The sequence below is a fragment of the Xyrauchen texanus genome, chromosome 25, assembly GCF_025860055.1.
Source record: "Xyrauchen texanus isolate HMW12.3.18 chromosome 25, RBS_HiC_50CHRs, whole genome shotgun sequence".
In the NCBI taxonomy this organism is placed as follows: Eukaryota; Metazoa; Chordata; class Actinopteri; order Cypriniformes; family Catostomidae; genus Xyrauchen; species Xyrauchen texanus.
The window spans coordinates 1,558,231-1,571,875 of record NC_068300.1 but is presented as its reverse complement, the minus strand read 5'-3'; the positions used below and the strand labels follow the sequence as shown (position 1 = coordinate 1,571,875).

Genomic DNA, 13,645 nt, shown 5'->3' with positions numbered 1-13,645 from the left:
TTAATATATAATACAATTTTATTGATTGTTAAAAAAAAAACTGAGTAATTTTGTCACGATAACACGATATAGTTAGAGTATTTTGTTCATATCGCCCACCCCTCCTGTGAAGAACTTTGGTCAATCTTTTTTTAACTCACTTTTTAACCACCTGTGTGGTTCACAGTAAATTAGAGCTCTGCTCTGTCATCTCATACAACGCGAATGATTCTCAATGTCTGTTGCGTTTCCAGTGTTTGAGCAGTCAGATTTATACATTCAAATTATAAGATTGCAACCGTTAGCAGTTTAATAAATCACACTAGCACATGTCACAATTTTAATCTGATACATTTTCTATTTCAGAGCACGTGTTCAAAGTTTGTGAGCATTTTAAAGCTGTCGTGTCGGTCATACTGTGCGCTGGTACCGGATAGATTCGGTACTACCAGTATTGCAGAAACACTGCATATTTTTTATTATAGTATCGACTTGGTACCGAAGTACTAGTACAACACTAGCTGAAGGCATTTTTAAGGATGTAATGTTTTAAATTATATATACCCCAAAGTAAGCGCTTATAACCAGGGATGGATTACCGACCAGGCCAATGGCCAGTGGCTCTTGACGACCAGGTGCCCTTGACTGTCCGAGGGGGCCTTGTGCTTTAAGGTTGCACAATCAAATTTGGTGATTCCCCCCGCTCTAAAACATCAACAATGAAAACGACCCCCCGGCTCAACAACATTTGGGCAACCCTCTGAAACCCACCACCCTAACCTTAACCCCACCCTCAACAACTTTTGGAGGGGGGCCCTTGGAGATGATTGGCCCTGGGGCCTTTGAATGTCATAATCTGTCCCTGCTTATAACTCTAAAATAGCAAAGAGTGTCAATTCCATGGTATCAATTTATAGAAAACCTTTCAAAATTTTAAGAAAATGTATTTGGATCACGCTCAGAGACTCATTCAACAATACTGTTGACAAAATATATTTTCATGTTTGATCTTATACCTTTTAGACAGTAAGAATGGATGTTCATCAAATTAACTTTGGTGTTGTTTTCCAACTGTACTAGGAAAATAAATTGTTGACAGTACAAAGCCATCAAGTTTTAGTAACCATGGTGGCCTTTTATTCATGAAACCCAAAAACCTCTACAAGCAAGTAATCGGGCGTTTTATTGAACATTGAATGCAAACATCTAAACAAAAATATAAAAAATACTTAAAGAATTATATCAAATAATTGAAAAACGATAACAAAAATATGCATTGAGAGACTTTGTGTGCATGTATGTGGGCACTGACTCTGATCACCGCACGTGGGAATATGCTTTAATCCAAATATGGATTCTGGACACTCTAGATATCCAATGAAGACAATTTAACACATGGCGCGATGGATCTAGTTTAAGTGAATCGATCCCAGAGATGCCATTAGTGATTAGCCACTATATCTTGCCATGACAATCTTTGAGGAGTATCTAAAAATCTACACGACGCATTACGTTGAGTGTCATATTATCTCTGAATGAACCAAATTTGCTCATTGTATTTTACTACTCAAGACCTTTGCTTGAGGTCAAAAGAGTAGTGGTCGACCGATATGGAGATTTTAATATCCGATGCCAGAGAGTAGATTGGCCGATAGGCCGATACATCACACAATTTAGTATAGTAAATAACAAACATAATTTAGCACTATATTTACTAAATTTCACACAAAACAAAAAAATATTGTATTTTAAATGGTAGTTTGCAGTTTCTTCAGATTTCGGTTTAGTCATGAAATGTTAGTCATTTATTTGCACTTGAAGAAATTGTTAATATATAAGAAAGAAAGAAGGAAATAACAGTACACACAGTAGTCCAGCAAACATGGATGGCATGTCCACGTTAGCAATCGCATTTTCTCAAAAAAAATACCAAATCAAACCAATTGTACATACAGTGCATACTGAATAAGACATTTACTCGTAGCACACGTGAAGCGCTTTTACCTTGGGCTGCATCTGAACATGTGATGCCTTATCAATGGCTTAAATGACAGTTGTCTCCAGTTTGAAAAGCACCTTATTTTCATTGTACCTCCGTATACAGCATCTTGAGGCAGCATTTTCCTGGTTTTGGACGCAGCCTTGAAGAATGCACACACGCGCTAGTGCGGGTCCAGTGCGAGCCTCAATCTTCTGACAGTTTAACCGGCCTCGAGCACCTGCTTGGATTGTTATGGAATGACCATCATGATTTGTGAATGAGAGGAACTTTTAATCCTGATTCTGAAGTTTTTGATTCTGGATGACAGAAAGCGTGCTTAAGGTGAAGATATTAGATGAGCGTTTGATGGGAAGCGCTGTATTTTTGTGAGGTTCCTGAATGACATCTTTTTAAATGAGATGCGACCGGTATATAATACAATTTTTATTTATATTTGCCTTTTAGCTTTAGAAAAGTTACAGGGAACTGTTAAGGAGAGACTGTTAGAATACGTGCTTTAGAGGTTAAAGGGGTCATCGTATGCCATCGTATTTTCCCAAAAACATATTATTTTTCACATATAGATTTCTGCATTACCTCTCTTCCCAGTCTGTCTGAAACACTTCCGTTTAGTTCTGGTTTCTATTAAGACCCTCCTTTCAAAAAGAGCAATGTGCTCTGATCGGTCACGTGGACCAGTGTGTTGTGATTGGTCGACCACTCCGATATGTCACGCTTCTTATCATAACCATGAGATTCAGCTTCGTACTGTGCCGCCTCCCGGTGAGCTAGAGTGCCGTGCCCGGTCTCGTTGGAAAGGTCTCACGCAGACCTTTCGAACGAGATGGGTCCCGTTTCTGTGTTCAGTCTGCTTCGGGAGAGAGGGCTGGTGGAGATCGCAGGTATTCCCGAGGTCGTGTCTCCATGTCAGGGTGGGTTAAAGAGGCGAAACCGGAAAGGTCTATGGAAAGGTCTCGGGCGGACCTTTCGAATGAGACTGCCTTAGGCCGAGATACGGCTGTTGTTCCTGGGTGTAACAACTTGCCCCATGTCCCTGCAGATTAGTCATTGTTCTTCCTCTGCCCCTATCTGGGTGGGCTAGAGAGCCATGGATGGTGTCATTAGAAAGGTCTGTGGTCGGTCCGGTTCAGGAGATAGGGCCGGCGAAAGTCGTAGTTCTTCCCGGCCCCCTATCTCCAGATCCAGGTAGGCTAGTGACGTAGATTGATCCCGTGACGTAGAGTATACTGGAATAATACAATGTAGTCCTTTTAGGGAGTTCAGAAACAGTGCTAAACTAGTATAGACAATAACTCACTTTGGAGTCGACGTTGTGCTTTGTAACTTTATAACCTTTTTTATGCTCAAACAGCAACATTACACACTAAAAGAAGTTGAAAATGTAAAACGAAATACGATGACCCCTTTAATAAATGAGAGCTTCACAGGATGCTGAACCTGCTGAAGTTTTGTGAGGTTAGTTTACTGTGCAGGATTGTGAGCGAGCCCACTCCCTGTATCAACGAGATATGCGTGAATTTGCAGACGGTACATGATATAAGTTTTATTGTTATTTGCCTTTTTATCTTTAGACAAGACAGTTAAATGTTACAGGGAACTGTTGAGGAGAGTGAGTTGATTTGAGAGCATAAATACATCTGCCACGGCTCTGTTGTGTTGCTCACCGGTCCATTATTGTACGTAACAACAAAACGAAACGTGACTTGTCGCTTACATGTCTCAGTCGCTTCACATGCAAGCATGCGATTTTCAGCGCCCTCAAGAAAAAGATAAATCAGCCAAATGCCGATAATTAAAAAAGGCCGTTTTATCAGCTTCTGTGATATATCGGTCGACCACTACAAAAAAAAAAAAGAGTATACTTTGAAAGGCTCGACCGTGTGCAAGGTGATCCGGAACACAGTAAAACAATGTATACCAGAGTCTTTATATGATGCTGCCCTTTTGGGAGAAATTCCCTTTGGGTTTATCTGAATATCAAACTATTTCTTTGACCTCGTTGGACCTGAAGATGATTCTTGCTCACTGTGACTACTTGGGCAATTGCTTTTAACATGTTGCTGTAGATGACCTGATCGATTGAAACCTTTTCCACATGAAGAGCAGTGGTATGGTTTCTCTCCAGTATGAATTCTCTCATGTGCTTTCATGTTTTGTGACAGAGTGAAACTCTTTCCACAGTGTGAGCACTTGTAAGGTTTCTCTCCAGTGTGGATTCTCTCATGTTTTTTCAGGTGCTCTGGCCGAGTGAAAGTCTTTCCACAGTACGAGCACATAAAAGGTTTCTCTCCAGTATGGATCCTTTGGTGCTCTTTCAAGTGAGCGGCTGTAGTGCAGGTCCTCCCACATTCAGAGCACATATGAGCCCCAGAACCACTGTGTATTTTCTGGTGCTGTTTAAAATAGGACAGGTGTACAAAACTCTTTCCACAAAAAGAACACTTGTAAGGCTTCTCATCTGTGTGAGTTTTCATATGTTGTTTTAGGACTGATTCCACGACAAATGTTTTATCACATTTATCGCATTTAAATGGTCTTTCTCCAGAGTGGCACCGGAGGTGATACGCGAGACTAGCTGCACATACGAAGCCTTTTCCACACAGTTGGCACGTGCTTGGCTTTGTGTGAAACCTTGTGTGCAGATTAAAGTGTTCTCTACGTTTGAAACGTTTTCCACACTGTTGGCACGTATAAGGCTTCTCTCCAGTGTGAACTCTTATGTGCACAGTAAGACGTTCTTTACGTGCAAAACTCTTTCCACACAGTTGGCACGTGTGAGGCTTCTCTCCGGTATGAATCCTTGTGTGCCTATTAAGGCTTCCTTTATCTATGAATCCTTTTCCACACTGATGGCATGCGTAAGGCCTCTTTCCAGTGTGAAGTCTTGAGTGCATATTAAGGTGGTCTTTACTTATGAATCCTTTCCCACACTGTTGGCATGAATAAGGCTTCTCTCCAGTGTGAAGTCTTGTGTGCACAGTAAGATGTTCTTTACGTGTGAAGCTCTTTTCACACAGATGGCACGTGTGAGGCTTCTCTCCACTATGCCTCCTTATGTGTTTATTAAGGTATCTTTTTTCTGTGAAACCTTTTCCACACTGCTGGCACTTGAAAGGCCTCTCTCCAGAGTGAGTTTTTGAGTGCACATTAAGACTTTCTTTACATGCAAAATGTTCTCCACACAGTTGGCACGTGTAAGACTTCTTTATGTGAATTCTTGTGTGCAGAATAAAGTGTTCTTTACGTTTGAAAATTTCTCCACACTGATGGCACCTGTAAGGCTTCTTTATTGTGTGAACTCTTGAGTGCATATTAAGGTGATCTTTACGTCTGAAACCTTTTCCGCACTGTTGGCACGTATGAGGCTTCTCGCCAGTGTGAACTCTTGTGTGCAAAGTAAGATGTTCTTTACGCGTGAAGCTCTTTTCACACAGATGGCACATGTGAGGCTTCTCTCCACTATGAATCCTCATGTGCTTATTAAGGTTCCTTTTATCTTTTAAAACTTTTCCACACTGAGAGCAGATGTAAGAATTTTCGGCTGTTCTCATTTGAGGCATTTTTTGTGAAAAACTATTTTCCCCAGTTGTGAAATCATGATGTATCTCCTCCAATTCATTCAGTTCTTGACTTTCCTCTTTCACTTCCATCAGCTCTACAAGGAAAACAATAAATTGACATAAATCAATTATAGAGGGACAAATGTAAAAATTAATTAATCACTAATAAAATATAAGATCTAATATTTATACCATTGGAGGGGGTTGACCCCAGTCTCGTTGGCCTTTTGATGAGTTGAATAAATTCACTAGCCAATATACAATATATACAGCCGTGGCCAAAAGTATTGGCAGTGACAAATGTTTCTGCTTCAGTTGTTGTGGTGTTGATTTGCATTGTTTCTAGATTATTGTGCAGAGTGATCAGATGCATTTTAAATAATTGCAAAAAGCTTCATTGGCCAACTTTATCACAAAAACACAAATTTCACAGTTTTTTGGCCCTGACACAAAATTACCAGCTAACATCATTTCACTCATCATATCAGCAGCACCTGGGAAAAGTGTGAACGAGCACTAGTCAGATGACATCACTCTATCATCCTGATTGGATTGGATTAGAAGAGCAGACTGACTGCTATAAAATGAGGGATGAAGTGCTTCCAATCATTGTGTTCTTGTTTGATATGGTTACCTCTAAAGAAAGACATGCAGCCATCATCGCTTTGCATCAAAATGGCCTCACATGCAAGGAAATTGCTGCAAGGAATATTGCACCTGAAAGAACCATTTACCGGATCATCAAGAACTTCAAGGGGAGAGGTTCAACTGCAGTGAAGGCGGCTTCAGGACGTCCCAGAGTGTCCAGCAAGCACCAGGACCATCTCCTCCTGAGGAGTCAGCTATGGAAGTGTGTCACCACCAGTGCAGTGCTCAATATTGGCCGCAGGTTGGTATGAGGGAATCTGCACCCACAGTGAGGCAAAGACTTTTGGACAATGGCCTGGTGTCAAGAAGCCACTTCTCTACAGACTGAAATTCTGCAGGAAGTACAAGGATTGGACAGCAGAAGACTGGTGCAAAGTTATTTCCCCTTCCGACTGTTTGGGACATCTGGAAAATCGATAGTCCGGAGAAGAAAAAGTGAACACTACCATGAGTCCTGTGCCATGCCAAAAGTGAAGCATCCGGAGATCATCCATGTGTGGGGTTGCTTTTCATCACAGGGAGTGGGCTCGCTCACAATCCTGCCCAAAAACACTGCCATGAATACAGAATGGTATCAAAACGTCCTGCAAGAGCGACTTCTCCCAATGATCCAGGAGCAATTTGGTGATGATCCGTGCATTTTCCAGCATGATGGAGCACAAGGCAAGAGTGATAATGAAGTGGCTCGGAGATCATCACATTGAAATTTTGGATCTGTGGCCAGTCAACTCTCCGGATCTTAATCCCATAGAGTACCTGTTATCAATCCTCAAAAGGCAAGCGGACAAGCAAAAGCCATCATTCAGGATTTGGGCCAGAAGCTGATATCCAGCATGCCAGAGTGAATTGCAGAGGTTATGAAGAACAAGGGTCAACACTGTAAATATCAACTTTTTGCATAAATTGAATATTTTTTGCCAATAAAACTTATGCAATGCTTATCATTGTTTTCCAGTATACCATAGAAACATGTGAAAAAATAATCTGAAGCAGCAAACTTTGCAAAACACAAAATTTATGTCACTGCCAATACTTTCGCATATATATGTACTTTATTGTATTCTCTTAGCAGTATATTGCCAAAAGATGAGGTAATTTCAGATATCTACAAAGCAGATACAGTAGGTATATACATAAACATGCCTTGCAATCGCCACCTGAACGAGTCATTAGCAGCTCTTAACAGTAGTGGTGGTGGTTGCGTAGTGGGCTAAAGCACATAACTGGTAATCAGGAGGTTGCTGGTTTGATCCCCACAGCCACCACCATTGTGTCCTTGAGTAAGACACTTAACTCCAGGTTGCTCCGGGGGGATTGTCCCTGTAATAAGTGCTCTGTAAGTCGCTTTGGATAAAAGTGTCAACATTTATGCCAAATGCATAAATGTAAATGTTAACAGTTAAGGTTCACTATACAGGTTACAATTATTTTCGTAAAAAATACCATGATGATACTATTGTTACTGTATCTGTAGAGGACGTCAGGACAGATCAGTGTTCCAGTGGTTTTTTTCTGATTCAAATCAACCCCATTTCATGTCATCGAAGACTCGTACGTTAGTTTAATAAACGTTCACAATCAGTTTTAATCGTGGAAGCAAAATGTCTAAAGGCAGTGAGCTATAATAACTGAAATTAAACATTGGTTGTTCTCGCGGCAATTGGAGAGTGGGAGTGAGGCGGGCGTTTTCTCCAGTGGGGGCGTCTCAGTGACTCATCACTATATTGTTAACTGAGAAATGGCGTGATCAGTAGAGCATCAGATTGCGTCAATTCTCGAGTCCCAACCCTGCTCACGTAGCTCACAGTTACGCATTCACATCAAACGCATTCTTAGCATTAATAACTAAAAGTATATTTCAGACTGACTGATGCATGTGGACGAATTCCATCGTCATGTTTGTTCCAGCTGGATAAAAACACGTAAAACAGCAGAAAGAAACATACCTGAAGGAAGATCATCATCATCATCATCATCATCACTCTGTTCTTCCTCTGTTGTGGTTTCATCATCATCTTCATCACTCGGTTGTTCCTCTACTGTGGGATCATAATCATCATCATTCTCTTGCTTCTCTTCGATTTCATCATCATCACTCTGTTGTTCCTCTTTGAATTCATCATCATCATCTTCATCACTCTGTTGGTCCTCTACTTTGATTTCTTCTCTCATCTTCATCAGCTTCACTGAACACATCTTCACTGGTATCTGCATCATCTGTTGTTCTCCAGCATGGATCACATCCATCTGTTCTCTCATGATGAACATCTGAACACAAAAACATCATCATTATAATGGACTGACATTCATCAAACTCGAGATTATTATATGATTGTACACAAGAGCAGCTCAGTTCCATTCTGAGATGGTATAAATGTGTGTATATACAGGTGAAACTCGAAAAATTAGAATATCATGCAAAAGTTCATTAATTTCAGTAATTCAACTTAAAAGGTGAAACTAATATATTATATAGACTCATTACAAGCAAAGTAAGATATTTCAAGCCTTTATTTGATATAATTTTGATGATTATGGCTTACAGCTTATGAAAACCCCAAATTCAGAATCTCAGAAAATTAGAATATTGTGAAAAGGTTCAGTATTGTAGGCTCAAAGTGTCACACTCTAATCAGCTAAACACCTGCAAAGGGTTCCTGAGCCTTTAAATGGTCTCTCAGTCTGGTTCAGTTGAATTCACAATCATGGGGAAGACTGCTGACCTGACAGTTGTGCAGAAAACCATCATTGACACCCTCCACAAGGAGGGAAAGCCTCAAAAGGTAATTGCAAAAGAAGTTGGATGTTCTCAAAGTGCTGTATCAAAGCACATTAATAGAAAGTTAAGTGGAAGGGAAAAGTGTGGAAGAAAAAGGTGCACAAGCAGCAGGGATGACCGTAGCCTGGAGAGGATTGTCAGGAAAAGGCCATTCAAATGTGTGGGGAGCTTCACAAGGAGTGGACTGAGGCTGGAGTTACTGCATCAAGAGCCACCACACACAGGCGGGTCCTGGACATGGGCTTCAAATGTCAAACGTCTTACCTGGGCTAAAGAAAATAAGAACTGGTCTGTTGCTCAGTGGTCCAAAGTCCTCTTTTCTGATGAGAGCAAATTTTGCATCTCATTTGGAAACCAAGGTCCCAGAGTCTGGAGGAAGAATGGAGAGGCACACAATCCAAGATGCTTGAAGTCCAGTGTGAAGTTTCCACAGTCTGTGTTGGTTTGGGGAGCCATGTCATCGGCTGGTGTTGGTCCACTGTGCTTTATTAAGTCCAGAGTCAACGCAGCCGTCTACCGGGACATTTTAGAGCACTTCATGCTTCCTTCAGCAGACAAGCTTTATGGAGATGCTGACTTCATTTTCCAGCAGGACTTGGCACCTGCCCACACTGCCAAAAGTACCAAAACCTGGTTCAATGACCATGGTATTACTGTGCTTGATTGGCCAGCAAACTCGCCTGACCTGAACCCCATAGAGAATCTATGGGGCATTACTAAGAGAAAGATGAGACACATGAGACCAAACAATGCAGAAGAGCTGAAGGCGCTATTGAAGCATCTTGGTCTTCCATAACACCTCAGCAGTGCCACAGGCTGATAGCATCCATGCCACGCAGCATTGAGGCAGTAATTAATGCAAAAGGGGCCCAAACCAAGTACTGAGTACATATGCATGATTATACTTTTCAGAGGGCCGACATTTCTGTATTTAAAATCCTTTTTTTTTATTGATTTCATGTAATATTCTAATTTTCTGAGATTCTGAATTTGGGGTTTTCATAAGCTGTAAGTCATAATCATCAAAATTATATCAAATAAAGGCTTGAAATATCTTACTTTGCTTGTAATGAGTCTATATAATATATTAGTTTCACCTTTTAAGTTGAATTACTGAAATTAATGAACTTTTGCATGATATTCTAATTTTTCGAGTTTCATCTGTATATATGTGTGTTAGTATAACAGGCTTTACAAATGGTAGAACAGCAACATCATCAGCATGTTCCCAGACAGCACACGTACATCTCCGAGATGTCTGTTTAAGAGCGTTTTATTTAGATGATTGCACTCTAATTACCATTGCTAAAGAACTTAAAAAGCCAGTTTGATTTCACATAGCACCTTACAGGGACAGTTCACCTAGAAATGTAAATTCAGTCATTGTTTACTCACCCCTGTGTTGTTATAACCCTATATGACTGACTTTCTTTTTCTTAACACCAAATGTTGTGCTCAGTGATGTCATACAATGGCAGTTTATGGTGACCACCTCTTCAAGCTTCAAAAAAACACAAAATTATAATTCAGAAGTCTAATTAATTATTCATGAGACTCATGATTGATATGAAAATATACAAACTGAAATCGAATGTATTATTTAGTGTAAATGTTCACTGACCATTGATCTCATGTGTGTGTTCATGAGCAACCATAGTTACACAGCACACGCCAGATGGGCCGTTCAAACGAAAACATTTTTTATTTAACTTCATCAGGACCACCAGTTTTTTTTTTACATATATATATCCCCTTTTCTCCCAATTTGGAACGCCCAATTCCCACTACTTAGTAGGTCCTCGTGATGGTGCGGTTACTCACATCAATCCGGGTGGTGGTGGACAAGTGTCAGTTGCCTCCGCTTCTGAGACCGTCAATCCGCGCATCTGATCACGTGACTCATTGTGCATGACACCGCGGAGACTCACAGCATGTGGAGGCTCATTCTACTCTCCACGATCCACACACAACTCACCACACGCCCCATTGAGAGAACCACTAATCACCACCAGAGGAGGTTACCCCATGTGACTCTACCCTCCCTAGCAACCGGGCCAATATGGTTGCTAAGGAGACCTGGCTGGAGTCACTCAGAACGCCCTGATTCAAACTCACGACTCCAGGTGTGATAGTCAGCATCAATACTCGCTGAGCTACCCAGGCCCCCTCACAAGTGATTTTAACAACAGGAAACACAACACAGCTGCACACAAACCAGAAAACAGAACTAACAAACATGTCTGAAGAGTTTGTAGTGAAAGAATAGATGTATTTCAATGGAGTCCTCCATCAAACAGAGAGATGGGGCTGAAGGTAGCTACAGTCACAACGTGTCCTACTCAGACGTCGAACGACATGCAATAAAAAATATATTTTATGTGTTAATCCGTTTTTTTTGTCCTAAGCAGCTGCAATGAGCAACAGGATATTCTGTCGATCACTTGGTTCCTATATTTGGCGTCACGCCCAGTAACCCCGTCCGCTATCACACTTTTTGAACTGGCACCGATCCAAAATACAATGTGTGGTGCGAGGCGATCGTCTGTTACGCGACTGCTTTTGAGTCTTTAACGTGCGAGTAAGGGCAGCTGGTGGAGTTTCTGGTGCCCTCCTAGGGACTTGGTATTGGAAGCGGCGGTACTGGTAGCGACCTTCAGCCTCCATCACACTTTTTGATGGAGGACTCTGAAACTTTGAAAATGGACATTAAAATGTATCTATTCTTCAAACTATGCAGACATGTTTGTTAGTTCTGTTCTCTGGTTTGTGTGCAGCCGTGTTGTGTTTTCTGGCATTAAATTCACCGGTGGTTCGTTGAAACGAAACAAAACAAGTTTTTACTTGAGCGGGCCATCTGCCGCATTCTGTGTGACTATTGGAGATCCGCGGTCAGTGAACATTTAAACGAAATAATACATTTGATTTCAGTTTGTTTTTCATCATATCTTATTGTATGTTTTCAGAACAATCATGAGTCTCATGGTATCATTTATTAGACTTAACATTTTTGGATGAACTAACCGCTTTAAATAAAAATCTGGTTCCATACACTTGCATGGTGAAACATAACTTGTATCCAATTTGAACATGTAATGCATTTAAGTAATTATGCAATATATTTATCTCACAGGCCTGACTCCAGCTGTAAGATGTAAGGTGTGCCATTGGACTCTCCCGTTGGAAGGGTGGGTGTGGGGGTCAAGGTGAGCCAAGGGGGTGCCAGGGAAGCCCAGCCCCCCTTTTGGAGCCAGGCCTGTTATGTAATTAGCCAACTTTGAGCATGTGGATGACTGTGTAAGTCAGCCACCACCAAACCCCATTTTATACTTGCTTGTTTTCATTATTAGTGGGTTACCTACCCCCCCTGGAATCCAAGCCCTTGCAAACAGGGTATTTCATGGCAAAATTATAACAGGTAACATTTTTAAAACATAAAACATTACTACCCCATTGTGAAATGTAGATTTAAATGGGCAAACAACTGTGTAAAACGTCGAATAAAAGTAGATCGTGTTTACCTTATCTTTAGAGATCCAAGTCAGGCGCATGCGCAGTACACCGACGTTTAGTCAGTTAACACGTGGTCACAACGTTACGACGAATGGAATAAAAAAACAAACACAAGAATAAACTAGAAGTATTTGAGCTTAACCACAGACAGACGAAAGTGTAAATAGACAACTGTTTCTTAAGTGTTTGTATATTAAACTAGTATCATTATACCTGGCTATGTAAATGTAAAGTCCAACAAAGGCTCGTGAACAGTGCAAACGAAAGAATTTCACAAAGTGTCCCGCCTTTTTATAACAAACGTGCATCAATTTAGTTTTTAAAGGGAAAATACTTTTAACCCATCCGTCTGTGCTCATTCTCCCCTAATATAGCACATTATCGCCTTCTTTCAACTCATTTACAGTCAGCCGCTGGATTTAAAGAGCTCATATGTCCGAAATTAATCATATAACTCGCACATTTCTGTTCATTTCTCCTAAAATAATTATTTTAAAGCGTCCGTCACAAAACAATCGAAAGCGTCGATAATAAGCTGTTTGCACGGTCATTAAAACACCAAAGAGAGAAACATTTACAACATGCACAGAAAAATATCAATCAAAAATGAATATAAATCTCACAAATAATGTAAAAAGCATTAAACACGTACAGAACTGAGCACTCGAACTGAGAGTTCTTCTGGTGTTTTCTGGAGGTTTGCAAAACAACGTATGGTGAATTTCCGCCACTTACTGGACTGGAGTGTGGATGAGTTTGCGGGGGAAAAGGACTTACATCTGATTAATCAGCCCTGTTGTCTTACTTTAAATACATGATATACTTTAAACTGTTTGACAGCATTATACAGGGACATCTGAAGTGATCGGATTTCATTCCCATTGAAATAAATATTTCTAGAATATGAAATCTCTCTTTCATACAACACACATTAGCAACCACATTTAAAGGGATAGTTCACCCCAAAATAAAATTTCTCTCATTATTAACTCCAAACATGTGTGGCGTCCTTCTGTGGAACATAAAAGACACATTTGTATCACTGCTGCACATTTTCATAAAATTACTTCCAATCTAAAATGACAAAAGCAGCGTAAACGTTATATGACTTGTATTTCCCTTAGTCAGGACCGTCCAAGATTGCCTCCAATTTACAAAAGCCCCCAT

At 40.6% G+C, this 13,645-nt stretch overlaps 1 protein-coding gene across 1 annotated transcript in view; it reads right to left on the bottom strand.

Annotated features, from left to right (window-relative positions):
- The window catches only part of LOC127618563 (zinc finger protein 883-like), a 12,767-nt gene extending 88 nt beyond the window's left edge, over positions 1 to 12,679 (bottom strand). Inside the window, exons 1-3 of the mRNA XM_052091088.1 lie at positions 12,487 to 12,679; positions 8,136 to 8,457; positions 1 to 5,636 (exon numbers count right to left, since the gene is read on the bottom strand). The exon at positions 1 to 5,636 is cut by the window's left edge and continues 88 nt beyond it. Coding sequence (XP_051947048.1) covers positions 3,964 to 5,636; positions 8,136 to 8,457; positions 12,487 to 12,516 — 2,025 coding nt within the window. The 5' untranslated portion in view covers positions 12,517 to 12,679 and the 3' untranslated portion in view covers positions 1 to 3,963. The remainder of the gene's footprint in view (positions 5,637 to 8,135; positions 8,458 to 12,486) is intronic.
- Positions 12,680 to 13,645: the final 966 nt, after the last annotated feature.